At 41.9% G+C, this 27,275-nt stretch overlaps 1 protein-coding gene across 1 annotated transcript in view; it reads left to right on the top strand.

Annotated features, from left to right (window-relative positions):
- ADAMTS18 (ADAM metallopeptidase with thrombospondin type 1 motif 18) overlaps positions 1-26,356 on the top strand; it is a 153,091-nt gene extending 126,735 nt beyond the window's left edge. Inside the window, exons 17-22 of the mRNA XM_059903515.1 lie at positions 748-874; positions 4,138-4,342; positions 6,721-6,906; positions 12,795-13,007; positions 18,684-18,831; positions 24,507-26,356. Of these exons, the coding sequence (XP_059759498.1) occupies positions 748-874; positions 4,138-4,342; positions 6,721-6,906; positions 12,795-13,007; positions 18,684-18,831; positions 24,507-24,622 (995 nt within the window). The 3' untranslated portion in view covers positions 24,623-26,356. The remainder of the gene's footprint in view (positions 1-747; positions 875-4,137; positions 4,343-6,720; positions 6,907-12,794; positions 13,008-18,683; positions 18,832-24,506) is intronic.
- The last annotated feature ends 919 nt before the right edge of the window (positions 26,357-27,275 follow it).

Here is a 27,275-nt window from a genome sequence, read left to right as displayed (position 1 = left end):
TTCAACCTAATCATTCTAGCGGGAGTGACTTTTCACTGTTGCTCAGATTCCATTTTAAGGAAAAGTCCTTGTGAATAAAGACAATTGAAAGAGGAGGCAGCGTTCCTATGGGGGGAGCTGACACATACAGTTAATCACACACAAAATAAAGTGTATCTTGATGAGAGGTCCTGAAATGAATATTGAAAACAAGGCAGCGGGGTGAACAGACAGAAACAAAAAACCAGAGTCCTTGCGGACAAGTATGAACACATATTCAGTGAGTTCAACTTTTTGTTTATATATGCACGTACTCTCAGGGAAGTATAGAAGATGCTTCATGAAAAAGCAAAATCTTAAGAGTTTCCACACATAATTCCAAGATTTTTCTTTGAAGAACATTTTCCATTAGATATGTGCAGTGTGAGTTAAAGCGTGTGGGATATTTCCCTCAAACAGATATTGCCCTGTTTTCAAAAGGCTGCCTTTATTACTATATCATTCTAGAATCCATGGCAGTCTTGAAAACTACGACGCTACATGTTAAAAAGTATTGAAATATGAAAACTATTATCTTGGGGGAGGTGGCATTAGGGTGGAATTCACATGAGTTGTAGATTTTATCAGAAGGAAGTGTTTTCATACAATATTTAGGTTCTGTATCTTCAGTAAAATATCAGAACCCTGGTAAACCCGAAGCTAAACTTGGAAACTAAATGGAATTGGTTATCTGCAATTTTCACTTTGTAACTTCTGATGTCTTATTAGGCTACATAAGTGTCAAGGCCATTTGCTTACGGGATCAAAACACTCAAGTCAATTCCTCATTCTGCAATGCAAGAGCCAAGCCAGCAACTGAACCCAAAATGTGCAATGCCTTCTCCTGCCCTGCCTAGTAAGTCATCTGGAAATGTCTTTCTGGTTGCATCTGTACTTGTGTGCCTTAATTGTTGATAGGAGATGGTTGAAGCCACTGTCGATGCCTCTGATCAAAAGTGATTCAAAGATAGACAGAATACCCCCTGCCCCACCCCCAAAGAAAGGCAATGTAAGAAAGGAGACGAGAGTTGCAGTTAAAATATATAACTTGAAAAACACAGATTTGCTTCAGACACTCAGACTGTGGCTATGCCAACATAACCTTGGGGTAAAGAAAGGCATAAAGGCATCTTTTTTCAACCTTTTCATAGAGACCCCTCTTCTCTGAACTAAAACAGATATTTAAATAACATAGAATCCTACGTTAGTTAAATTTCTGTGTGGTTGTATGCTTAACTTTTATAGAGTCATCCAAGAATTTAAAACTCATTATTACTCTGCAACCCATGAAAGCCCAAATGCAAATTACACAGTAGCATGACACAGAGTAAAAAGAAAGGAGTAGAGCCCAAGTGGTAACCCCATTTTTGATGAAGAGACACTGTGGGGAACTCAGTGGGTTTGCTTTTGGATTGATTTTAGCCACACTACTATTTGAGCACTAATTTTAAGTAATGTTCCCAGCCAAATGGAGTCTCTTCTTGTTTGATTTATCTTCTGCCAAATGTATTTATATAGAGTTGACAGGGTTTCTTCTACGGCACTGTTGTGTTCCCTGCTGTTTCCGATCATCTTAATAAGTAGTGTTTGCTTTGTGGTGATGCGATTATATTGCACACTCTTTTTATATACATACATATTTTTTTCCTTGTAAATAGTGTATTTGTCATAATCGTTCGGGGCTTCAGCTCCCCACCAATCCCCTAGGCCCAATTGTCAACTCAGTTTTTCCCTTAGAGTTTGGAACCAGCTGTATCCTGAACACAAAAAGGAGAAAGACATGTGAGGGGCTTCCATGGAATTTTCTCTCTTGCTAAGAAGTGTCTGGCTCTAAAAATATCCCGTGGCTCTAAGACATGATAACCAGACAGTGTTATTGATCCTTGTGGAATAACCTCTCCCTTAGATGGGGGTGTGTGTGCGTGTGTGTGTGCGCGTGTGCGCACGCATGTGTGTGTACGTTTAGGTACCTGTAGGGATTGTCAGTACGCTTGAATGGCAAGCTAATATTTTCTTCTTTTAAGCCTCCTTTCCATCATTGTTTATCTCCACCAAGAAAAGAAAGGAACCCCATTTGTATGTACATCCTTGAAAAGGGAGAGAGAGCATGGGTCATGCTTAACTCCCAGAACTTTCCTGATGGCTCCACGTAGAAATGATATTCTGTGCAGTAACAAGTTTGCTGGCTCTTTAAAAGCAGAACAGCCCCTGCAGTGACTCTACAGAGTTGGAGTGAAATGGGCAGTATCTTTTGCTTCTTTTCCCTTTTATGCCACCCTATTTTTTTTTTTTTTTTTTTCTTTTGGCCTTGCAGTGAGAGGCATGCAGGATCTTAGTTCCCTGACCGGGGATCAAACCTGCGAAGTCCTAACCACTGGACTTCCAGGGAATTCCCTGCAACCCTATTATTTATCTCAGTATTTCCTGTTGAATAATGAGACCTTTTAGGGACTATTGTTCCGCAGAGATATACTAGAAATAAGGGCTTAGACAATTAGAGTTCTAAGGACAAAGGAGTTCATCTGATCTAACTCCATTATTTTCCCATGTGATGACCATGTTATATGCCCTACGGTACGCCAGGTCCTCAGCTGAGGACTGGAGACGAATAGCCTGTAGTTCCTGCCATCAATGAACCCACCATCGAATGGAAGAGGTGGATGTGTAAACAGATAATTGAGATGCAGTGAGATATGTGCTATAAAAATGATAAATATAAAAAACCAGTAAGGGGACTTCCCTGGTGGTCCAGCGGTTAGGACTCTGTGCAAGGCACAAGACACGGCCAAAAAAAAAAAAAAAAAAAAAAAAAAGGCAATAAGGGAGAAAATGGACAGTGGAGGAATCAGGTCAGTGAGGTCGGGGTTGATTAAAACTAATAATTTCACGATAATATATATCTTTTCTTTGCATCTTACTGTAAGATAAAATGATTGTACAAATATAAGGAATTCTTTTATTTGGTATCATCTCTCTTTAACTAAGATAACATGGCTTATGCAATGTTTTAGAATACTTAAAATCCTAGAACTCATGTACTAAATTCTCTGGACTAACAGAAAGGTCTTTAACCTCACCCCTCAGGCTTGGGGCAGGGGAAACCAGAGCAAAAATCATAGGACTAGGAAGATGCAGAAATGCAGGGGTGTAACAAAAACATATTTGGTCTCAGTGATGTTTTTATGCTTTCAAATGATACTTAGAGTATTTGTAAACCAAGAGCAGTTTTAGACATTGATGCTTTGAAACGTATCATGATCCTATCTGGTGGATCTTTTTAATGCTAGGCCTTCAAATCAGAGAATTCAATTAATCACAGGCAGTTGTTGACAAGGATTCATGGTTTCAGTTGATCATTCTTCAGTGTACACCAAGTCTCAGACAGCTGTGGAAAAAAACCAGTGACCTGGCAATCTTTAAATAAAGAACTCGAGATTATCTCTCTAAGCCATCAGTAAAGTTTAAGGCTAACCAGAGAAAGTAGTCGGGGGAACCACCTACTTAGAAATATTCTTTGTAAGACCCTCTCTGAATGTGCCCCTCTCTCTTTCAGATGCGTGCACACACACACACACACACACACACACACACACACACACACACACACACACACCTCTCTCCCCCTCACTGACCCCTTGTTTCATTAGTCTCATTATTGTACTTTTATTAACTTCTTTGTAGTAATTATCAGAAAGTATCTTCTTTATTTGTTCACATAGCCACCTCTTCCATAGGTTTCTTAATGGGAAAAGCATTGCTTCATTTCATTTTTTCCAACCCTAATGCCTAGGAGATCCCATGGCACAGGGTTTAAGATCCCAATTGGCTGAATGAATGAATTGCTCACATTTCCAAATGGCACATGTTTCTTTGCCTGCAGAGGACAGGAACGTATTTTTCCCCAGAATTATGTGGTGATTAAATGTGATTCCCTACAAATGGACCACATTCACATAGGCTTGAAAATCTATAAAAGCAGAATCAGTATGAATTGGCCGTCTTGGTTCTACAGTTGACCTTAGGCTTTCATCAGGTGGTTAATCTTTCACAGTAACTGCTTTGGAATTGATGACCCATGGTCGTAGCTTCACCAGAAGTGATTTTGTCTTTCACCGAAAGCTGGAAGCCAGGCGAATGGAGCGCGTGCAGCAGGTCATGTGCGGGGGGCCAGCAGAGCCGGAAGGTCCAGTGTGTCCAGAAGAAGCCCTTCCAGAAGGAGGAGGCAGTAGTGCATTCTCTCTGCCCAGTGAGCACACCCACTCAGGTTCAAGTCTGCAACAGCCATGGCTGCCCTCCAGAATGGAGCCCTGGGCCCTGGTCTCAGGTAAGTGGGAAAGGCTTGGAGTCATTGGTCTCGTTCCCCCATGGAAAAGGAAGGTGACAAAAATACGGGTGGTATCTTTTTTCCCCTAAGAGTGTCTCAGCTGTTTATACCTTTGTGGGAATCACACTGAGTTAATGTGAAATGGGGCATTTTAATTAGCATTTGTAGGGATGCTTATGCAGCCGGAAGTGTGAGAGCCCCTGTACAACAGCTTAGAATACTTCAAAGTGTAATCTCCTAAAAAATTAGAATATGGAGGCCATTTGGGCTAGACTAGTGAGTGTTGGAGGATTGGCAGATGAGACTGGCTACTGAATTCTCCAAAGCAAACGGAAAATAGCAAGAACTAGGCATAGAAAGGGTATTTAACTCTTGCTTCAATGGCAAGAGGTGCGGTTATTAGACTACAGAGAGGAGTTGGGCGTGAAGTTGGCTCTTGCCACAAACTCCCAATGAAAGGTACAAACTCATGAAGTTGGAAGAGCCCTAGAACTACCTTGACATTCACAACTCAGAGGGTGTCAGCTGGAGGCAGTTTGCCCTCCCAGGGGAATTTGGCCGCGGAGACAATTTGATCGTCGCAGCTCTGGAGGATGGTGCTACTGGCATCTGGTTGGTAGAGGGAAACATCCTACAATGCACAGGGCATTGTAAAAAATGTCTAGCCCCCCGAAAATTATCTGGTCCAAAATGTGCCAAGAACCCTGGTACACAGCATCCTTGCAGGTGAGAGCCCAGCCTCTGCCAAACCATGGATGGCAAGCCAGTTTTAGGGATTAATGCAAAGAAAATGCAGAGGTTTCATCACCTGAACTATGAAGCCAGACAGGAGCCCCTGACCACATTTCTACCGAGTTTCCCCATAGGGTGCATTACATCCTGGAGAGTATTGATTTCGGATGAAGTTTAGCCTTGCACCCTCACACCCCCTTTTATTTGACAACTAAAACCAAATATGTCCTTTTGAGAAGTTACTCAATACGAAAGGGGTCCTTCAGAACTGTGATAGCAGCCAGTTCTTCCATTAGAGACCATGGCTCTGGAAACCATTTGGGAAGCAATTTAAACATGTTACCATGCTGGAAAAAAATTGTGATAAATAAGAATTCTATTGAATAAGAATTTAACTACTTGGTTGTTATGAACATGAACGAGAGATGTTTAGGGGTGCAGAGCCCTGGTCTGATATCAGACGAATTTGCCCATCTCCACAACTTGGCAGACGGTCGATTCATCTTGGTCAAGGTACCTAAGCTCTGTGACTCTCAGGCACCTCCTTTGTAAAATGGGATAATAGCAATTATCTCATAGGCTGGTTAGAGGGTCATGTGATATAGGCCCTGGTATACACTAAGGTATATCATCATGCGCAGAAGGCATTAAATAAATGTTCTCTGCTGTGGTTTGCAGAGAGATGATTATTATGATATCATCATCATCCTGTCTCCATCTCCCTTAAAAATATGAAGAATGAGAATTCCCATTGGTCCTCTGAGCAGGCTTGGAACGGTGCCCCAGATGTTTGCAAACTCACAAAGAGCCAAGACAAATGGGACCACATCTCGAGCGGCCCTTCTGAGAGGCGAACAAGAAGACTGTAAAGGCCAGGGAGGGGACACGTCCTTTGAGGGCACACCCCAGCCTGGGGCCAAAGTCTTCTAAGTGATCTTGGCAACTTTTGAACTACACATCTGAAAGCCAGGAGATTATTTGCCGCCTTACATATTTCACAGTCCTTGTGAAGGTCAAGACAGTAAGAGTAGAAGAGTATGAGCCCACCGTGCACAGTTACTCCAAATACTTGATGAGTGTCGACTTAATTTTTCCCCAAGAGTTAGCACAATGCCCCGCCTAGAAATAGCAGATGTTAGGGGCAAGAATTGGACACTCCCGCCCCATTTTTATAAATGTCACGGTCTGTTGCCATCCCTGTTGTACATATTATACTTTGCTATTATTCTCCTTGTCCGAAGCACTGACAGTCCTCTTTCACCAATGCCCAGATTGACTCTGCCTTGTGCCAGAGAGAGATACAGTTACATCAATGAATAGGCCCTGTACCATTTTCCAAATTGTTATCATGTGTGCTGTGCACAGAATCCCTCTCTTCTCCATTAAGAATAAAACTTGTCTTCAGACCTGGGGCAACACAGCAACCCCTGGGCATTCAGAATGTTGAAAGTGAACACTAATCTGTACTTAGAGGCTCTGGATGGAGGAAAGATTTATTCTGCTGGCTGCAAGGGATTTTATTGGGCATTTGGTTCTAGTGCTTAAAAATTGCTTTGTAAACCCTTCATTAATGCATTCGCCTGGAATTCACCTGGAAGACAGTCTTTTGAGACTAACATGTTACATGCCTTTTTTTAAATCTCAAGTGTTCTAAGACCTGTGGGCGAGGGGTGAGGAAACGTGAAGTCCTGTGTAAAAGTTCTGCGACGGTAGAGGACGTCCCTGAGAGCTGGTGTGCCAGCAGCCCGAGACCAGAATCGCAGGAGGGCTGCGTCCTAGGACGATGTCCCAAGAACAGTCGGCTCCAGTGGGTCGTCTCTTCGTGGAGTGAGGTATGAGTTGAGATGTAGTGCTGGGTTTTTTGGGGAATGCTCAGCTCATCCCCCAGCATCGAAACACTCAATGCTCCTTTCTGTTCCACACATGTATACCAAGTGGCTACTTATTATTCATTCTTCCCTGCTGATTTCTTCCTCACATATTCATAAAGCACCCATCACACTGATTGGGCAGTGCCTGGGTGGTGGAGGTACCAAACCGCATAAAGCATGTGTATAAAAATACAGGTGGGACTTCCCTGGTGGCGCAGTGGTTGGGAATCCGCCTGCCAATGCAGGGGACGCGGGTTCGAGCCCTGGTCCGGGAAGATCCCACATGCCGCGGAGCAACTAAGCCCATGCACCACAACTAGCGAGCCTGCGCTCTAGAGCCCACGAGCCACAACTAGAGAAAGCCCACACACAGCAACGAAGACCCAACGCAGCCAAAATTAAATAAATTTTTTTTAAAAAGATACAGGTAAGGTAAGCGGAGTGCTGTGGTAGAGCTCTGTGATTCCACGGGAGAGCCTGAGGTCCACCCAACCCCCGTGTCAGGAGAAAACCTTGGCAGAAGAGACTTTCCAGGGAGTGTGAGCCTGAGGGATGAGCAGGAATCAGGCAAAGACAGGGCCAGGGCTGTTCAGACAGAGGGTGCACCCTACGCAAGGGAGAGACTGGAGAATATAACGCAGTCAGGGCAGGACTAGGCAGGCAGTTGGGGTGGAAGCTAGAGGTTTCATCAGGCACAGATCGTGAGGGCCGGGGGTGGCGGACTACAGATATATCCTATAAATGCTGGGGAGCTATTTAAAATCTTAAATAAAGCAGTGGAACGAACAATCAGGTTTTCATTTCAGACAGAGGGGAACCCAAAGCCAGAGGCAGGAAAGGCGCTTGCCTGGATATTGCAGTGATGAAAACAAAAGATGAAAGTTTTCCAGGGATGGCGGGAAGCAGGGTCTTTGAGAGTTCCTAAAGAGGCCGGCTGGTACCTTCAGGCATATGTTGGGTAGGGGAGAGGGAAGATTTAAAGATGCCGCCCAGACTTCTAGCTTGGGAAAATCCTTTGAGTTCACAGGCATAGGAAACATGAGAAAAGACGCCAAACCGGAAGTGTACATCAGAAACACAGAAGGCAAGGTCTCTGCTCTTATGGAGTCCACAGTCTGGTGAGCAAGGCAGATGCCAAGAAAGAGAAAAGGTCACTAGTGGGGATGGTGAGGTCCAGTAGCGGAGGGGCTTCTATCCCAACAGCCTCTGGGTCTTTTCCATCAATGCCCTTTCATTCTATGTAGATGACAAGTATAGAGCAACACATCCGCCTCTCTCCTCCTCGCTCATTTTCTTTAAGAGACATTATAACCTAATGGCTAAAGGCATGGGCTTGAATCAGACTTAGCCCATTAAAAAGCAGCCTTCAGTGATTACTACAGGTGTGACCTTGGGCTAAGCCTCACTTTCCTCCTTGGCACCTTGGAGCCAACACTTGCACCTACCTCCCTCATAGAGCTGCTGTAAGTATAAGCTCAGTGTTAGCCTTCATTGTTTATTTTATCTTTATTGAAGTAGAGTTGATTTACAATGTTGTGCTAATTTCTGCTGTACAGCAAAGTGACTCAGTTATACACATATATACATTCTTTTCTATATTCTTTTCCATTATGGTTTATCCCTGGAGATTGGATATAGTTCCCTGTACTGTACAGCAGGACCTTGTAGTTTATCCATTCTAAATGTAATAATTTGCATCTACTAACCCCAAACTCCCAATCCATCCCTCTCCCTCCCCCCCTCTGTTTTGGCAACCACAAGTTTGTTCTCTATATCTGTGTGTCTGTTTCTGTTTCATAGATATGTTCATTTGTGTCATATCTGAGATTCCACATATAAGTGACATCATATGGTATTTGTCTTTCTCTTTCTGACTTATTTCACTTAGTATGATAATCTCTAGATCCATCCATGTTGCTGCAAATTTCATTCTTTTTTATGGCTGAGTAATATTCCATTGCATATATGTACCACATTTTCTTTATCCATTCATCTGTCAATAGACATTTAGGTTGCTTCCATGTCTTGGCTATTGTGAATAGTGCTGCTATGAACATAGGGGTGCATGTATCATTTTTAATTAAAGTTTTTTGTCTGGTTATATGCTGGATCATGTGGCAATTCTATTTTTAGTTTTCTGAGGAACCTCCATACGGTTTTCCACAGCGCCTGCACCAACTTACATTCCCACCAACAGTGCAGGAGGGTTCCCTTTTCTCCACACCCTCTCCAGCATTTGTTATTTTAGACTTTTTAATAATGGCCATCTGACCAGTGTGAGGTGGTACCTCACTGTAGTTTTGATTTGCATTTCTCTAATAATTAGTGATGTTGAGCACCTCTTCCTGTGCCTATTGGCCATTTGTACGTCTTCTTTGGAGAAATGTTTATTTAGGTCTTCTGCCCATTTTTCAATTGGGTTGTTTGTTGTTCCTGTTGTTAAGTTGTATGAGCTGTTTGTATATTTTGGAGATTAAGCCCTTGTTGGTTGCATCATTTGCAAAAGTTTTCTCCCGTTCCACAGGCTGTCTTTTCGGTTGTTTTATGGTTCCCTTTGCTGTGAAAAACCTTGTAAGTTTGATTAGGTCCCATTTGTTTATTTTTGTTTTTATTTCTATTGCCTTGGGAAGCTGACCTAAGAAAACACTGGTATGATTTATGTCAGAGAATGTTTTGCCTATGCTCTCTTCTAGGAGTTTTACAGTGTCATGTTTTATGTTTAAGTCTTTAAGGCATTTTTCATTTCTTATTTTGTTTATTTGGGTTCTCTTTTTCTTCTTGGTGAGTCTGGTCAGAGGTTTGTCAATTTTGTTTACCCTTTCAAAGAACCAGCTCTTGATTTTTTCTATTGTTTTTTTATCTGTTTTATTTCCTCTGATCTGTATTGTTTCCTTCCTTCTGCTGCCTTTAGGTTTACTCTCCTTTTTCTAATTTACTCTCCTTTTTCTAATTATTTCAGGTAGTAGGTTAGGTTGTTTGAGATTTTTCTTGTTGTTCTGAGGAAGGCATGTATTGCTTGGAACTTCCCTGTATGAACTGATTTTACTGCATCCCATAGATATTGTATGGTTGTGCTTTCATTTCATTTGTTTCAAGGTATTTTTTAGTTTCTTTTTGATTTCCTTGTTGACCCATTGGTTTTTCTAGTAGCACATTGTTTAGTCTCCATGTAATCTGTTTTTTTCTCATTTCTTTTCCTATGGTTGATTTCTAGTTTCATGCCATTGCAGTCGTCAGAGAAGATGCTTGAAATAATTTCTATACTCTTAAATGTGTTGAGGTTAGTTTTGTGCCCTAGTATGTGGTCAATCCTAGAGAATGTTCCATGTGCACTTGAAAATAATGTGTATTCTGGTTTTTTGTTTTTTGTTTTTTTTTGGATGTAATGTCCCGAAAATATCAATTAAGTGTAACTGTTCTATTGTATCATTTAGGATCTCTGTTGTCTTATTGATTTTCTGTCTATAAGATATGTCCATTGATGTGAGTGGGGTGTTAAAGGGAGAGATTGACAGGAATACAATAATAGTTGGAGACTTTATGTCTGTTAGTATTTGTTTTATGTATTTTGGTGCTCCTGTATTAGGTGCATATATGTTGAGGAGTGTAAAATCCTCTTCTTGTATTGAATTCTCTTATCATTATATAGTGTCCTTCTTTAAAACAGAGGCCATAAAGAAAAAGTCTATTTCGTCTGATACAAGTATTGTGACTCCCGCTTTCTTGTCGTTGCTGTTTGTATGAAGTATCTTCTTCCATCCCCTCATTTTCAATCTATTTGTGTCCTTTGCCCTAAGGTGGGTCTCTTGTATTTTAATCCAGTCTGCCACTCTATGTCTTTTGATTGGAGCATTCAGTCCATTGACATTTAAGGTAATTATTGATACATATGTATTTATTGCCATTTTAAACCTTGTTTACCAGTTAATTCTGTTTCTTCTTTGTTGTTTTTCTTTTTGTGATTTAATGATTTCCTTTTATTTTATGCTTGTGTTTTCTTCTTTTTGGTTTTTGTGAATCTATTGTATGTTTTTGATTTGTGGTTGCCCTGTTTTTCAAGTATGTTAACCCCTTCCTATATCTGCTTGCTTTTAGACTGATAGTCAAATAGGCTCTAACACATTCTAAAAAAAAAAAAAGCGTCTACATTTTCTTACTCTTTCCCCACATTTTATGATTTTAATGTCCTTTTTTACAACTTCATGTTTATCCTTTTGCTGTTCCTTGTGTTTATCATTGCTTTCACAGATAGTTTTTTTTTTCCTTTTGATCTGTATATTGAATTATTTAAGTGATTTACTTTCCATTTGTGATTTCCTCCTTCCTATATCTTCCTTTCTATTTAGAAAAGACCTTTCAGTATTTCTTTTAGGATAGGTTTAGTATTGCTGTATTCTTTTAGTTTTTGCTTGTCTGAGAAATTCTTTCTCTCCCCTTCTATTCGAAATGATAATCTTGCTGGGTAGAGTAACCTAGGTTGCAGACTTTCCCCTCCAGGACTTTGCTGCTGGAGAGTGCACTCACAGAGAAAGAAGCTCCTATGGCGGTCCTGCCCCTCTCCTAGCACACACACCCCCCCCCCCCAACAATAGTGCCTTGCCTCTCTGATGGGCCCAGGCTTCTTTCTGTACTCCCTCAGTTGGGGCATACCACGCCCTAGCCCCCTCAGGGTGTCTCCAAGCAACCAACCCCAGTCGTCTCCCTGGGTCTGACCTCCAAATCCCGAGCCTCAGCACCCAGCCCCTGCCTGCCTCAGCGGAGAAGCATCTCAGGCTAGGGGGTGCCAGGCAGGTCTCTCTCCTCTTTGCCCTCTACAGACTGGTTGCTGTGCTCTTCCAAGGCTCCAAAGCTTCCCCTCTGTCCGGGTTGATCTCCCTGCCAGTGAGGGGACTTCCCAGGGTGCAGAAAGCTTTCCCCTTGCAGTTTCCTCCCAGGGGCACAGATCCTGTCCCAGTTCCTTTCTCTCTTTTTTTTTTTCCTTTTTTCTTTTGTCCTACCCAGTTATGTGGAGATTTTCTTACCCTTTTGAAAGTCTGAGGTCTCCTGCCAGGGTTCAGTAGATGTTCTGTGAGAATCATTCCACGTGCAGGTGTATCTGATGTATTTGTGGCAGAAGGTGAACTCCACATCCTGCTCCTCCGCCATCTTGATCCGATCCCCATCCTTCATTATTTATGATGGTTACACTGATGCCAATTCTTACTGATTTATTCAGTTCATCAAGGCTTCGTACAGTCTTCCATAATACTGTTTAAAACAAAAACAGGTTTTCTCGTACTTTTCATCAGCCTCCCTCCTTCTCTTTTTTTGTTTTTCCTGCCATACCACAGCTGCAGGTTGTATCTCAGCCAAGAGAGAGGCAGGGTAAAAATGAAGGGAAGTTACTTGTTACCTGATGGTTCTTCCCCTGCACTGCCTCTAACCCCAGTCTCCCTGCCCTGCTTCCTTGGCACACAGACCCCCTGACTCTGCAGAGAGGCCTCAGGTATTCCTGGACATCCAGTCACTACACAGAGACCCTGATCACATCCTCTGCCCATCTTGTCTTTCTCTCGGACTTGGTCTCACTCCCTCCGTGTGGCATCTCGTGGTCCTGCTGGGCAGGGCCTCATTTCGTTTTATGGTACTGATGAATTCTGTGACCTTGGGAAAGGGACTCCGATTCTCCGGCCTCTGTAGCATGAGGGACCGGGTGCAGTGCTTTCGGGATCCTGGTGTGGCGTGGTTGACCTGCCGCAGTCCCACCCCTCTGATTACACGTGGATGGTGCATCCTTAGGTCAGAACGCATCCGCTCAGCAGACTTAACGGTAGAGCCTGCCCACTGACGCCTCTTTTCTTGGCCCCTAGTGTTCCGCTAGCTGTGGTTTGGGGGTGAGGAAGAGGGAAATGAAATGCAGCGAGAAGGCCTTCCAGGGCAAGCTGATAACCCTCCCTGAGCGACGGTGCCGCAATATTAAGAAACCAAACCTGGACTTGGAAGAAACCTGCAACCGAGGGGCGTGTCCAGCCCGTCCAGTGTACAGTATGGCAGCTGGGTGGTATTCATCGCCATGGCAACAGGTGAGCACACACAGATTGAGGGGGGGGGGTCTACATTTAGGAGAGATTCAAAAAACAGGAGGCAGTTTACAACTGCTGCTGTTACAGACCTGTCCAAACAACCTGAGCGCCTTGGCCAGCTCCACTGCCCGTGCGGCCCTGGGCAGATTCCATCGTCTGTGAGCCTCCATTTTCACATCTAGAAAATTGAGATGATAATATCTTGCAGAGCTGGGGTTTTTGTTTTCTCTTTTAGTTTTTTAATGAGTAAATAATATAAAGTACTTAGTCCCAGGGCTGTCACTTAGTGCTAATGTTCACAGTTGGTGATGTTAAAACCATCCCTAGAGTCTTCTGTATTTTAGAAATGCTGCTCAGAGTCTTGACTCATTTGGTTTTTATGTCATGTTTCTGAATAATATAATAGCTAACATTTGTCAAGCCCTTTCTATGCTACGGACTGTACACGCATCCTGTATTCCCTCCCTTCATCCTGGAAACAGTCTTATCAGTGGGTATTTTTGTCCCTATTTTGAGGCAGGTAAAGCTCAGTGACTTAGGCAATTCAGCCAAAGACACCCAGCTTTTAAACTCAGATGTTAGACACACCCTTTTCCTCGAAAGACTTGGAAGCAACTTTAGACACATTGCTTTGGGCTAGGATTGGTATGTGATGCTAAGTCTTAGAGCATAATATGCCCTCAGGAATCCAAAGCTGTGTTTTGGTCCATGCGTTGTTACAACCAATGGGAGTTATGTAGCTCTTCAGAGACCCCACTGGCTTGAGAGGTGCTACCCACCTCATCATGCAACACAGGAGCCAGGTAGGTTTGGGTATGTATTTGGGAGGCTCTGGGAACTAAAACATGGAGGAAGGATCAGGAAATTAGCATGATTGCATATCTCTAATTGGCTAGGCTCATACTAGGTGCTATGCCTATTGCTATGAATTCCTTTTTAAAATTTTTATCATTATTTTACTCTTTTAACAGATTTGGAAATTGATTCATGTAAAATCATTTAGATCAGGGATCAGCAAATAATTGCCAGTGGGCAAATTATCTCCCCCAACTGCTGCCTGAATAAACTTTTATTAGCACACAGCCATGTTCATTTGTTTGTTTGTGTTGTTCATGGCTGCTTTAGTGCTACAAAGGCAGGGTTGAGTAACTGCAACAAAAATCGTATGGCCCATAAAGCCTAAAATATTTACTACTGTGAGAGGAGAGTTCCCCAGATGAAAGAGTAGGAGTTCACCCCCTCTCATGGGCACACCAAAATAACAACTATTTACAGAACGACAATTGACGACAAAGACCGGAACCTACCAGAAAAGATCTTCTACAACTAAAGATATAAAGAAGGAGCCACAGTGAGATGGGTAGGAGAGGCAGAGTCGCAGTATACCCCAAGGTGGGTGATTCACAAATGGGAGGATAGTTACAGTTGCAGAGCTTGTCCCCAGGGAGCGAGGGATCTGCACCAGGAAGGTGAGCCTTCAGAACGTTTGGCCTTGGAGGCCAGTGGTGCTTACTTTCAGGAGTTCCGGAGCACTGTGGGAAACAGAGACACCGCTCTTAAACGGTGCACACAGAATCTCACGTGCTCTGAGACCTAGGGCATAAGCCATGCTTAGAAAGGAGCCTGGGTCAGACCTACCTGCTGATCTTGGAGAGTCTCCTGGAGAAGAAGGAAGCAACTGGAACAAACGCTGGATACAGACACTGGCATCAGGCACTTGGGGAGCTCATTCTACCACATGGACACTAGTGCTGGCAAGCGCCATTTTGTAACCTCCCTCTAGCTGATTAGCCTAGGGATCCAGACCTGCCTACCAGCCTAAAGGCACCAGTACTGGGACGCCTCAGGCCAAGCAATTTAACTGGGTGCAGATCCTGCCCCACCCACCAGCAAAGAGTCTGCCTTAAGACTCCCTGGGCCCAAGTCCAGCCTACCAGTGAGCCTGCTCTAGCCTCAGAACCAGCCTCACCCACCAGCGGGTGGACAGCAGCCTCAGGACAACGGCAGCCATGGCAGGACCCAGCCCACCCACCAGCAGGCCAACACCAGCTCTGAGATACCTTGGCTGCCGGCTGCCCTGGGATCCAGCCCAACTCCTCAGCAGGCCAACACAAGCTGTGAGACATGCCAGACCCACAGCAGCTGTGTCAGAAAATGGCTTTACCCACCAATATTTAGACACAGCCTCTGGGACTGCTGGACTCTGCAGCCAGACCCCAGGACCTGACTTTGCCTGCCACTGGGCTGGCACTAGCCCCAGGACCTGGCTGAATGCACCAGTAGGTGGGCGTCAGCCCTGGGATCTCCTGGACCCTGGTCCTGCTCACCAGCCAGCCAGCACTAACCCCAGGGTTCTGCAGCCAGCCACCTTGTGACACAGCCTCACCAACCAGCGGTCAGCAGCCTCTGCACAAGGCAGGGCAATAAAAGGAATCCAAATTGGAAAAGAAGAAGTAAAGCTGTCACTGTTTGTGGGTGACATGATACTAATATATAGAGAATCCTAAAGATGCACCACCAAAAAAACTACTGCATTTCATCAACGGATTTGGTAAAGCTGTAAGATACAAAATTAAGGTACAGAAATCTGTTATATTTCCACACACTAATAACAACCTGTCAGAGAAATTAAACAATCCCATTTACAATTACATCAAAAAGAATAAAATGCCTAGGAATAAACCTACCCAAGGAGGTAAAAGACCTGTACTCATAAAACTATAAGACACTGATCAAAGAAATTGAAGAGGTCACAAACAGGTGGAAAGATATACTGTGTTTGTGGACTGGAAGAATTAATATAATTAATATTGTTAAAATGATCATACTACCCAAGGCAATCTACATATTCAGTGCAATCCCTATCAAAATAACAATAGCATTTTTCACAGAACTGGAACAAATAATCTTAAAATTTGTTTGGAAACACAAAAGACCCAAAACAATCTTGAGAAAGAAGAACAGAACTGGAGGTATCATGCTCCCTGACTTCAGACTATACTAAAAAACTATGGTAATTTAAACAGTATGATACTGGCACAAAAACAGACACATGGATTAATGGGACTGAATAGAGAGCCCAGAATTAAACCCATGCACTTAAGGTCAATTAATCTACAATGAAGGAGGCAAAACTATACAGTGGAGAAAATAGTCTCTTCAATTAGTGGTACTGGGAAAACTGTACCACTGCATGTAAAAGAATGAAATTAGTACATTTTCTCATACCATATACAAAAATAAACTCAAAATGGATTAAAGACCTAAATGTAAGACCAGAAACCATAAAACTCCTAGAAGAAAACATAGGCAGAACATTCTTTTACATAAATTGTAGCAATGTTTTTTTGGATCTGCCTCCTCAGGCAAAGGAAACTAAGGCAAAAATAAACACGTAGGATCTAATTAAACTTAAAAACTTTTCACATAAAAGGAAACCATAGACAAAATGAAATGACAACCTACTGACTGGGAGGAAGTATTTGCAAATGATGTGACTAATAAGGCGATAATATCCAAAACATATAAACAACTCATACAAATCAATATCAAAAACCAAAACAACCCAATCAAAAATGGGCAGAAGAACTGAATAAACATTTTTCCAAAGAGGACATGCAGATGGCCAAAGAGTACATGAAAAGATGCTCAACATCACTGATCGTCAGAGAAATGCAAATCAAAACCACAGTGAGGGGCTTCCCTGGTGGCACAGTGGTTAAGAATCTGCCTGCCAATGCAGGGGACATGGGTTCAAGCCCTGGTCCGGGCAGATCCCACATGCCGCAGAGCAACTAAGCCCGTGCACCACAACTACTGAGCCTGCGCTCTAGAGCCCGCGTGCCACAACTACTGAGCCCACGTGCCTAGAGCCCGTGCTCCACAACACGAGAAGCCACTGTGATGAGAAGCCCACACTGAAGAGTAGCCCCCGCTCACCCCACAACTAGAGAAAGCCCGCCCACGCACAGCAACGAAGACCCAACACAGCCAAAAATAAATAAATAAATTTATAAAAAAAAAACAACCCACAGTGAGATGTTACCTCACACCTCTTAGTATGGCTATCATCAAAAAGAACACAAATAACAAATGTTGGCGAGGATGTGGAGAAAAGGGAACCCCTATACACTGTTGGTGGGAATGTAAATTGGTGCAGACACTGTGGAAAACAGTATGGACATTCCTCAAAACACTAAAAATAGAACTACCATATGACCCAGCAGTTCAACTCCTGGGTATGTAACCAAAGAAAATGAAAACACTAATTCAAAAAGATACATGCACCCTAATTTTCATAACAGCATTATTTACAATAACCAAGATATGAAAGCAAACTAAGTACCTATCAACAGATGAGTGGATAAAGAAGATGTGGTACATGTATATAATGGACTACTACTCAGCCATAAAAAAGAAGGAAATAATGCCATTTGCAGCAACATCAATGGACCAGGAAGGTATTATGCTTAGTGAACTAAGTCAGATAGAGAAGGACGAATACTGTTTGTTATCACTTACATGTGGAATGTAAAAAATATAGAGAACAAACCAGTAACAGAGTGGGAGGGGCATTAAAAGATACAAACTACTGTATATATAATAAGCTACAATGACATATTTTACAGCACAGGGGATATAACCAATATTTTATAATAACTATAAATGGAATATAATCTATAAAAATTTTGCATCACTCTGTTGTACACCTGAGACTAATATAATATTGTAAATCAAATAAAAATATTTACTATCTTGCTCTTTACAAAAAAAGTTTGCCAACTTCTGGTTTAAATGATTTGATAACGATAATACAGCTATATTTGAATTTGGGGCTAATTCCAAAACTCATACTCTTTTTACCTCAACATATTTTTTCCTCTCAAATGCCAATCCATATAAGTGATGCTTGTCCGAGATGAAGTCCTCACCTGTCCACAATAAAATAAGAAAAATAATAAGGATAACGTAGTGAATTTTTTGAAAGCAAAATACATATAAAAATCTATTTAAAGGGCTATCTTTTTCCCTGATAATATTTTCTTGTTTTCCAGGCACACATATCTTTATATGTGTGCCTGGAAAAAAAAAATAACTTGACAGTCCTTATTAGTTTTTGTTTTTTTTTTTTTAACTTCAGTTGGACAGTGAATAATTGACTTCTAGGAAGCACCATATCCACCATGCTAACCCAGAATTCAGCTGGGCACAGAGGGCATAATTCCAAAGCTGTCTCGGAGAGTTATTTCTTTCGCTGTCCAAGTTTTGAACTATCCCCTCCACTATCGTATCTGCAGAGATTGCCTGGAATTCTTTAAATACTGTGATGAATTGCCTAGATGTGTCTCTATTTGTTTCTGCATTCTTACAGCAGCTCCTGTATTTCTGGAAGCTCTCTTCTTTATGAGTCACTTAACTAGGAGACACACACTCTTGGGGGAGATAGATAGCATTTGCTTAAGAGCCTTCTAATCAGACCACATGGCTCCCACGTGTTAGAAGAGACTCAGTGGACCACGGGCACATTGTGCCTGGCTCTGGACAATCCCTATTTTATGGACAGGCGTCTTGGCAATGTCATGAAGCATGGGGATTCCTTTTATTTGATGTCGCTGACATCAGACAGGACACCATCCCGATTGTTCCTGACTCCTTCCTCTTTTCCCTTTTCTGCAGTGCACGGTGACCTGTGGAGGAGGGGTCCAGACCCGATCAGTCCACTGTGTTCAGCAGGGCCGGCCTTCCTCCAGTTGTCTGCTCCGGCAGAAACCTCCAGTGCTACGAGCCTGTAATACAAACTTTTGTCCAGCTCCTGAGAAGAGAGGTAAAGGACCCCCACGTGCCAGTCAGTTTTACTGCTCTTTGGAATATTTTTCAAAAGCCTACCATATTTGATTGCGCGGCTTATGCACTGCACAACTCTAGGGGGTGCCATTCACATCAAAGTCTATGTGAAGAGCACTCCTGAGAGGTGTACAAGGCACAAATCCAGGAAAGTTCCTGCTCAGAATGATCTTGTTTGCATGGGTGTGCAAGGAACATTTAATTCTACAATTAATGGCTTTTTTAGCCATTAATTTTTACTTTGAAAGGATGAAATGGTAATGTTGCAAGGCCCTTTTCTTAAACTAAATTTAAATTGAAAAAAGTAACCACCATGTGCCAGAGCCATAAAAAAGAATGAAATAATGCCATTTGCAGCAACCTGGATGGACCTAGAGCTCATCATAATAAGTAAAGTAAGTCAGACAGAGAAAGAGAAGTATCATATGATATCACTTATATGTGGAATCTAAAAAAAAAATGATACAAATGAACTTATTTACAAAACAGAAACAGTCTCACAGACTTCGAAAACAAACTTATGGTTACCAAAGGGGAAACGTGGGGAGGGAGGGATAAATTAGGAGTTTGGGATGAACATATACACACTACTATATGTAAAATAGATAACCAATAAGGACCTACTGTATAGCACAGGGACCTCTACTCAATATTCTGTAATATCCTATATGGGAAAAGAATCTGAAAAAGCATGGATATATGTATAACTGAATCACTTTGCTGTACACCTGAAACTAACACAACATAGTAAATCAACTATACTCCAATATCAGATAAAAATTACCTTTAAAAAAAGAAAGAAAAAAAAAGTTGAACAAAGTAACCACCATATGCCAGAGATTATACTGATCCACGGGAATGCAAGAGTGAACAAGAATTGCCCTCTAGGAGCTTACATTTTAATTGAGGCGACAGATAAATTACAATTGCAGTGAATATGCATTATCCTAGCACTACAACTTGAATGGTTTTCTTTCGTTCAAGTTAGGTCAAATGAAGTACAGTGAGTGCTGATGGAAACATGGGAAATTCACTTGTCTGAGTGAACCATATTGTTCTTCACTAGTTCATCTTATTTTAAAGTAACCTGACAAACACCAGGAAATATTTATTCAGCCTAATCAGATTTCCTTGTGCCCAAGAATCATTTTCCATCGTGTACCTGCTGAGTTTTCCCTTTATCCAATCACAGCGTTTTGAAAACTGTCCAGTCTCTTACCCCAGGTTTTCCAATTTGTGGTGAATCGGGTTCAGGCCTGTTACTCACTTTCTCTTCACTGTCCAGACCACTTCCCTCTCTAAATTGATGTTGTTGTTTATCTCCTTCTTATAGCCTTAGCTCCAGGCATCAATTTTCTCTCCTCTGCTCTTTCTCCTTTCTTATCTGAGGTTTGCACAAGATAAGAAAACCAATAATATAGCACTTGTTCAGAGCCAGATCACCTCTAAGGCAATGCCAGAATTCTACAGACCTGCAGCCTTTCTCAGCAGAAAGCTTATAGGGGAAGAAGCAAGTGGTCATATACTCCCAGACTGACGACTCCTTTCCTCACCATCGGTGATTTTTCACTTTCACCCTTTAGTCAGTTGGCCACAGACAAAGTCACACATACAGAGACTCAGTCTGGAAGGCCACAAATAAAGGGCATGCCCCCTCAGTACTTTCAAGAAAGGCCAAAGGCCAATCCTGAAAATACTCAAGAGTACGTATTTCCTGGGCAGGGCTGTGAGGTGGGGAGAGTCAAGAGGCATGCTAGGGGCAAGGCGGTGGGAAGGCTATTGATGTTTATTATTTTGTGCACCCATCACCACACATGGCACACAGTAGGTGCTCAACATGTGTTAAATGAACAAATGCAGGAGTGTATAAATAAAAGACTGTGTGTTAAGTACTACTGTTTTACCTTTAGCACTCTTCTAGGGATAAAAGAACATGGCAGGGTCTTGTTCTTAAGCCACAGGGAGCTCAGTGTCTCAAAAGAGGAGAAAGACACCACAGCAAATAAAACAGGTGGAACATCCGTAGCGTTGTGATGGCGGTGAGCTCTAGCTGGTTTGCAGGGATGGTGCGAAGTGAAAAGGGAGGATGTGGGAAAAGGCTTCCTAGAAGAGGGACTTCTCTCCATGCCTCTTGACTGAGTCAGGTCTCCTTTTAGAAAGAGGAGTAAAATGAGAAGGCAAATAGGAAGGACACAAGCCCAGGTGTTTCTTCCTGGCCAAAAACGTGGGCTATAGTCTTACTAAGTTGGAGATTTCCTCTCAGTTCTCCCATTCCCATCCCCAAGGTAGGGAGCGTGGCATGCACACACTACTGCCCAGAAGTCTTCCTTCTTATGTTGCTGGCTGGATGCGCACTGGGGGAAGTGATTTGAGTGTATTTTCGGCCCTGAGTTTTCAGGAACTGTGAGTGGGCAGTAAGCATTCCCATGGTGACACAGGGAAGAGGTTTCAATTTTGATGATGCGATATTTAAACAGAGACCTAAAGATGACCTAAAGGAAGGTGAGCTATGTATGCATCTAGAAGGAGAGTGTTCCTGGCAGAGGGAACAGCAAATGCAAAGGCCCTGAGGCAGGAATATGTAAATCTGATCAAGGCAGGACAGCAAGACACCTGGAGTAGGATGAATACAGTGAAGAGGGGGGTTAAGCCAAGAGCTAAAAGTGGTCCTGGAGGCCTTGTAAGTTATTATAAGAACCTCAGATAGAACTCTGAGTTAGACGGAAGGCAACAGAGAACTTAGAGCAGGGGTGCAGGAGGATCTGACTTGGAGGATCACTGGCACTTATACCGAGAAGAGGGCAGGGGACCGAGAACAGAACGAGGGCTTGTCTGCTCTTTGCAGAAGGCAGCTCCAACAGTCCAGCGAGGGGACGAGTTTCCACTGGGGCAGTCGCAGGAGTGGGAGTGGCTGGATGCTGGGTGTATTTTGAAGATGAAGCCAAAAATATTTGTCAGTTGTTTGCATGTAAGATGTGAAGCTCACTCTAGGGTCGTCCTTAATAGTGTAAATAAAATACCTGACTCATCATAGAAGCTCGAATAACAAGCTACTGGTAATGATCATGATAACTATAACCCAACACAGCACTTATACTGACTGATAGCATAGTGAGGACCCTCACGTCTGCTTCGGGACTTACGTTTAGCTTATAGCACAAGCTGCAGATACCTGTCAAAATTCCATTCTTATCTCGAGAGGGGTAAGTGACGATAAACAGTGAAGTTAGGACCACGCTTTTAGTGGTCTGTTCTTATCCTCCAGTATTTCCACTGCATCAAGAAGATAATCTCTACAATCTAAATAGAAACCGATCCAGATGCACATTCTGATTGATTAGGGTACATGCTAATGGGGTATAAGACACTGTACAAGTATATATTAAAAAATAATTGAACTTGAAGATGTATAAATAGGCACATAGGCAAAGTCTTCAGCTCATGTCTAGCTTATATCTCTAACAATACATCCTAAACCAGTCTCCTGGTGCCCTACCTCCACCCCTATAGAGGTCCCCATTTCAGTAAACATGATCCCATTCTTCTAGATGCTCAGGTCAAAATCCTAGAGTCATTCTTGATTCTTCTTTTTCTCTCATACCCTTTACCAACCTTTCAGTAAATCCTTTAGACTCTACCTCCAAAATATATCCAGGACTTATTGGAAAGAAAATAACAACTCCATTTCATCCTTACACCCAAGTTGACACTTAGTATGGTTTCAATGGGTTGTTTCAGCCATGAGAGGTACAGGGAATTTATTTTTTCAACAAATATTTTTTGAGTAGCTACTCAGAAGACACTAGATGTTGGGAACAAAGTGAAAAAAAGTAGATAAAATCTCTGCTCAAGGTTCTTGCACTCTAGAGAGGACCCAGATAGTTAGTAAACATAATATGATAAATGCCAGTAAATCCAGTGTAGAAAAATAAAGCAAGGGAGGGAATAGAGAGTCCTTCCTGGGAGGCCAAAGGGCTTGCTATTTTTATAGGGTGGTCAGAGAAGGCCTTACTGATCGGTGACCTCTGAGCAAAGACTTAAGGGAAATGAAGGGGAAGTGTCTCAGGTGTCTTAGGGGAACCAGATCCTAGGGCCTCGTCTGTCATTGTAAGGACCGTACCTTTCGCTCTGGGTGGATGGGATCCCGTGGCAGAGTTAGGGGCAGAGACATGACATGAATGGATTTCTGTTTTAAAAGGATCACTGGAGCTACTTTGAGACAGGGGTGAAGTGTGTGTGTGTAAAAGGGAGTTTTAGGCAGAGGAACCAAGTCTTAAGGAAGGGAAGAAGGAACTGTAGGCAGTTCTGAATCGCAGGAAGACAGGATACAAATTGGGAGCAGCAGGAAACACAGAAGAGCGGCAACGTTTCATGCCATGTCTGAAGGCACACGGGAGCCACTGAAGGATGAATTCGGAAGGGACATGATTGGGTGCCTGTGGGCAGAGGGTGGTTTTGGGTGAGTTGAGGGTGACTTAAGCCTTTCATAGAGAAAAAAATTCCAGCTATGAATGAGAGTGTAGGGTAGACCCTAAATATTTCTGAAGTCAAAAATCCTTGAGAGGGCTTCCCTGGTGGCTCAGTGGTTGAGAATCTGCCTGCCAATGCAGGAGACACGGGTTCGAGCCCTGGTCTGGGAAGATCCCACATGCCGCGGAGCAAGTAGGCCCATGAGCCACAACTACTGAGCCTGCGCGTCTGCAGCCTGTGCTCCGCAACAAAAGAGGCCGCGATAGTAAGAGGCCCGCGCACCGCGATGAAGAGTGGCCCCCACTTGCCGCAACTAGAGAAAGCCCTCGCACAGAAACGAAGACCCAACACCGCCAAAAATAAAAATAAATAAATAAATAAAAATTAAAAAAAAAAAAAAAATCCTTGAGAATCCAGTAGAATGACTGAACCCTAACTCCTAAAACATGCATATATGTTTATATAAAGAAAAATTTACATACAACTTCATGTGCTTTCTGTATCTCCTGAGGCCCTTTTGGGTAAAACCCTTTGATGCCCACTGTTCTGCTTCCAATAGATAATCACGTCTGTTCTCTTAAAGAACTAAAGAAGTTTGTAAAGATTAATGCTGACTTAAATTCACTTATTTGCAAATTGGCCATGAGGTTTTATTTAAACCTACACAGAATGTCGCAGCTGGGCCTTAAATCCAGGTTTCCTGACTCCCAATATATTAGGTTCATTGCTCCCCAAAGTAACATGCCTGGATTAGCAGCAGCAACCCTGGGGTGCTTGTTAGAAATAAAAAATCTCAGTCTTCACCCCAGACCTTCTGAAGCAGAACTAGTGGTTTAACAACATCCTCAGGGTATCCCTAATGCGCTGTTCTAGGGTACGTCCCTTGGAGGCAAAATGGTAGTCCCCGGGTTATTTGGGAGGATCTGACATTAATCTCAGACTGGATATGACTTTTTTTAAACACCCACTTTCCCCCCACCTGTTTACATTTTGTTAATGGCTATGGTCCCTTTAGGTGTCTTAATCCTGCTTTCCCCACCCTCCCACCAAAGTCCTAATGTATAATGTAAGAACCACTCAGGGGCACAAGGCAAGTCGACCCCAAGTCTTTGTTCTCTAGGCCCTGACCTTAAGAAAAAGGCTAAGAACCTATCCTAACGTGCTGAATGTGTTCTCTCACCTTAGAGGATCCATCCTGTGTAGATTTCTTCGGCTGGTGTCATCTTGTTCCTCAGCATGGTGTCTGCAACCACAAATTTTACGGCAAACAATGCTGCAAGTCATGCACAAGGAAGAGCTGATCTTGACACCCTTCCAGCCCGGAAGGGCCAGGGTCTTACCTCCCAAACTCCGGAGAGACCAGCCACATTTCCATCGAAAGCTGAACACTGCAGACCACGTGTGAGCTGACCGCAGTGTTGGAGGGGCCCGCTCTCAAGTACAGACAGGCTCCTTTTTCAGTTCCCCAACGCACATGGTACTCAGAAGCACTTGAACATGGGAAGCGATGACAAATCTGATTTACAAGAACATAAAACAAAGACAGAACAGCTTTGATTTGCACTGTTACACGCAAGAAGTGATGACTTACAATGAGATAGGACAAATTTTGACAAAGTGAGACTCTTGTTAACTTTGGGACAGACCCCCCCTGTGAACCTCAGAGGGTTCCATGACCAAGACGTCAGTTTTGAAAAGGCCCTTTAAGACTTCAAGTCAAAGACTAAGACTTGGAGCAATCAAACGTGGACGGAACACGCTGCCTAACTTCCTTGGAGCTCACAGTTTGACCGAACTGTGGACACCCCAAACCAGAAGTTATACAAACGCCAAATGGTGCTCGTGATTGTGCTTGCTGCTGGACTAGCAAGCTTCATGTCCTGTTTATTTGGTGTGTGTGCGTGTGTGTGTGTGTGTGTGTGTGTGTGTGTTGTTTTTTATTATTTTGTTTAAAGTATATTCTGCTTATAGAGAGTCTCCAAGACTAAAATTCACAACTTGAAAAGGAATATTCTGAAAACAGGGCAACATGAACTATAGTTAAGATCGCCACTTCATTGAAATTCACACTCTGAAAAAAAGGAAAAAAAAAAAAACCACACAAAACACTGTTGCCCTACACACTCTATCAACCTCATAATTTTTGGTGCTAGTCGAACAAGTACTCAGGAGCCTCAAGTCTGCTCTTTGGGAATCACAATTGGTGAGATGTTCATTTCTGGTAAAAATCTAAGGGGAGCTAAATAGCAAAACAGCCCTGGTTTGAAGGAGAGGAAAACATCATTTATAATGCTCCCTACATATTATCAGAGATGCTTGGAAAATTAAAGGCCGCTTGTGGTTTTTTTCCTACCAACTGACATGTTTAAATTTGCCCTAGGATTTAGTTAACAAGAAAAAAGTCACAGTACAATAGAAAAATCCATCTGTCTTCTTGCTATGTGAATATTAATAAATCATAATATGCCAAGACCCTTCAACGAATAAGAGTGTTTTATAATCTTTCAGATCATATTTTCAGTATTCAGAAGCCAGCTGTTGGTAGGCACTAATGAGCTTAAAATTGTGCTCAACTGGAAAAATACCACACTATTTTGCCAAAACCAAAGTAACTTACAAGACTGTGTCCTTCTGTAATTTTTTGAGATGTGGTTATTAAGGGCATATTTATATAATTCTACTCTATTCCTCAATGTCTTTGATGAATGTAACCCAATTTTACTGCTTTAAAAAGTCTCAATTCAAACAGGGATTTGCCAGCTCAGCACAACCAACTAGACAGTGGTTCGTTAAATTGAGAGCATCCTTTGTTCCGTTCTAATTAGAATCATGCATTCTCAGATCTCAGAGAAATAATGATTAGAATATTCTCTCAATCTCCTTGGCTTGGCCGAGAATAATGGCCATTTTATCATTAAAAAATATATATATAGTGCCACATCACCACCCCCTTGCCCTCTGAAAAACTGCAAGTTGTTTCTTTATATAATTATCATTTTATTATTTTATGGAAAATTAATTTATTAATTAATAGCCTATTCTTATGTGTTCTCACTTGCTTCGCTAAGTGATATTAATTCTGAGGAAAAATGTTGAATAAACAAACATGGGTTATAGAGAAAAGTCAAAATATATGTGTAATATTTAATTATTTTATAAGTTTTATAATAAAGTGTTCTGTTTCTTTGTCTTTGAAACTTGTTAAGTTCTTGAATAAATTAGTGAGAAGCCAGTGATTACCAAGGTGATATAAGTGTATAAATGTTGATTAAGAATCTCAGAGTAATTTCTCAAAAAGTTGAGAAAAGTTTGGGGGTAAGATATTAATTAATCATTTTTCTTGTTTGTGTATGAGAAAATTACAAACCATCAAATGCTGGGATGAAATACATGACATTTACCATCTTATGGAGATACTGAATTATTTTTTTTTTCTACTCTTAATAGTCATGTAATCATTTATTTATGGAAATCATCCAAGTTAGATAAACCATAAATGTAGTTGCATCTCTTTTTTTTTTCCCTACTTGAAAATCTTTTTGCAGAAAGAAAGAGAGGGAAGGGAAAGGAGGGGGGAAAGAAAAAAAAACTAAGTAATAAATTAAAAAGCAAATTGCTCTCAGGTTTTTGAAATTTTGAATCTTCAGACCAGAGATAAATAAAACTATCTGGGCAAAGTAAGTCCAAATGACCTGAATAAACAGTATTTTTTCCTACATGTGTGAGATACATATATATATATATATATATATATATATATATATATATATGTATGTATAAAAGTTATGCATGCTATTTTTATAATATATTTAAGAGGATTTTTAAGTGAATTATTGCTATTTGGCAGACATAAAAATTATGGTTAATAATGAAAAATGGAATAGATGGCAGATAAGTTACCTTTCTACTACCTTTTGTTAATAAAATATTATTAATAAAAGCAACCATATGTTA

The sequence above is a fragment of the Balaenoptera ricei genome, chromosome 19 (genome assembly GCF_028023285.1).
Source record: "Balaenoptera ricei isolate mBalRic1 chromosome 19, mBalRic1.hap2, whole genome shotgun sequence".
In the NCBI taxonomy this organism is placed as follows: domain Eukaryota; kingdom Metazoa; phylum Chordata; class Mammalia; order Artiodactyla; family Balaenopteridae; genus Balaenoptera; species Balaenoptera ricei.
Note: the sequence above shows the minus strand (reverse complement) of the source record. Positions and strands in the feature narration are given on the sequence as shown.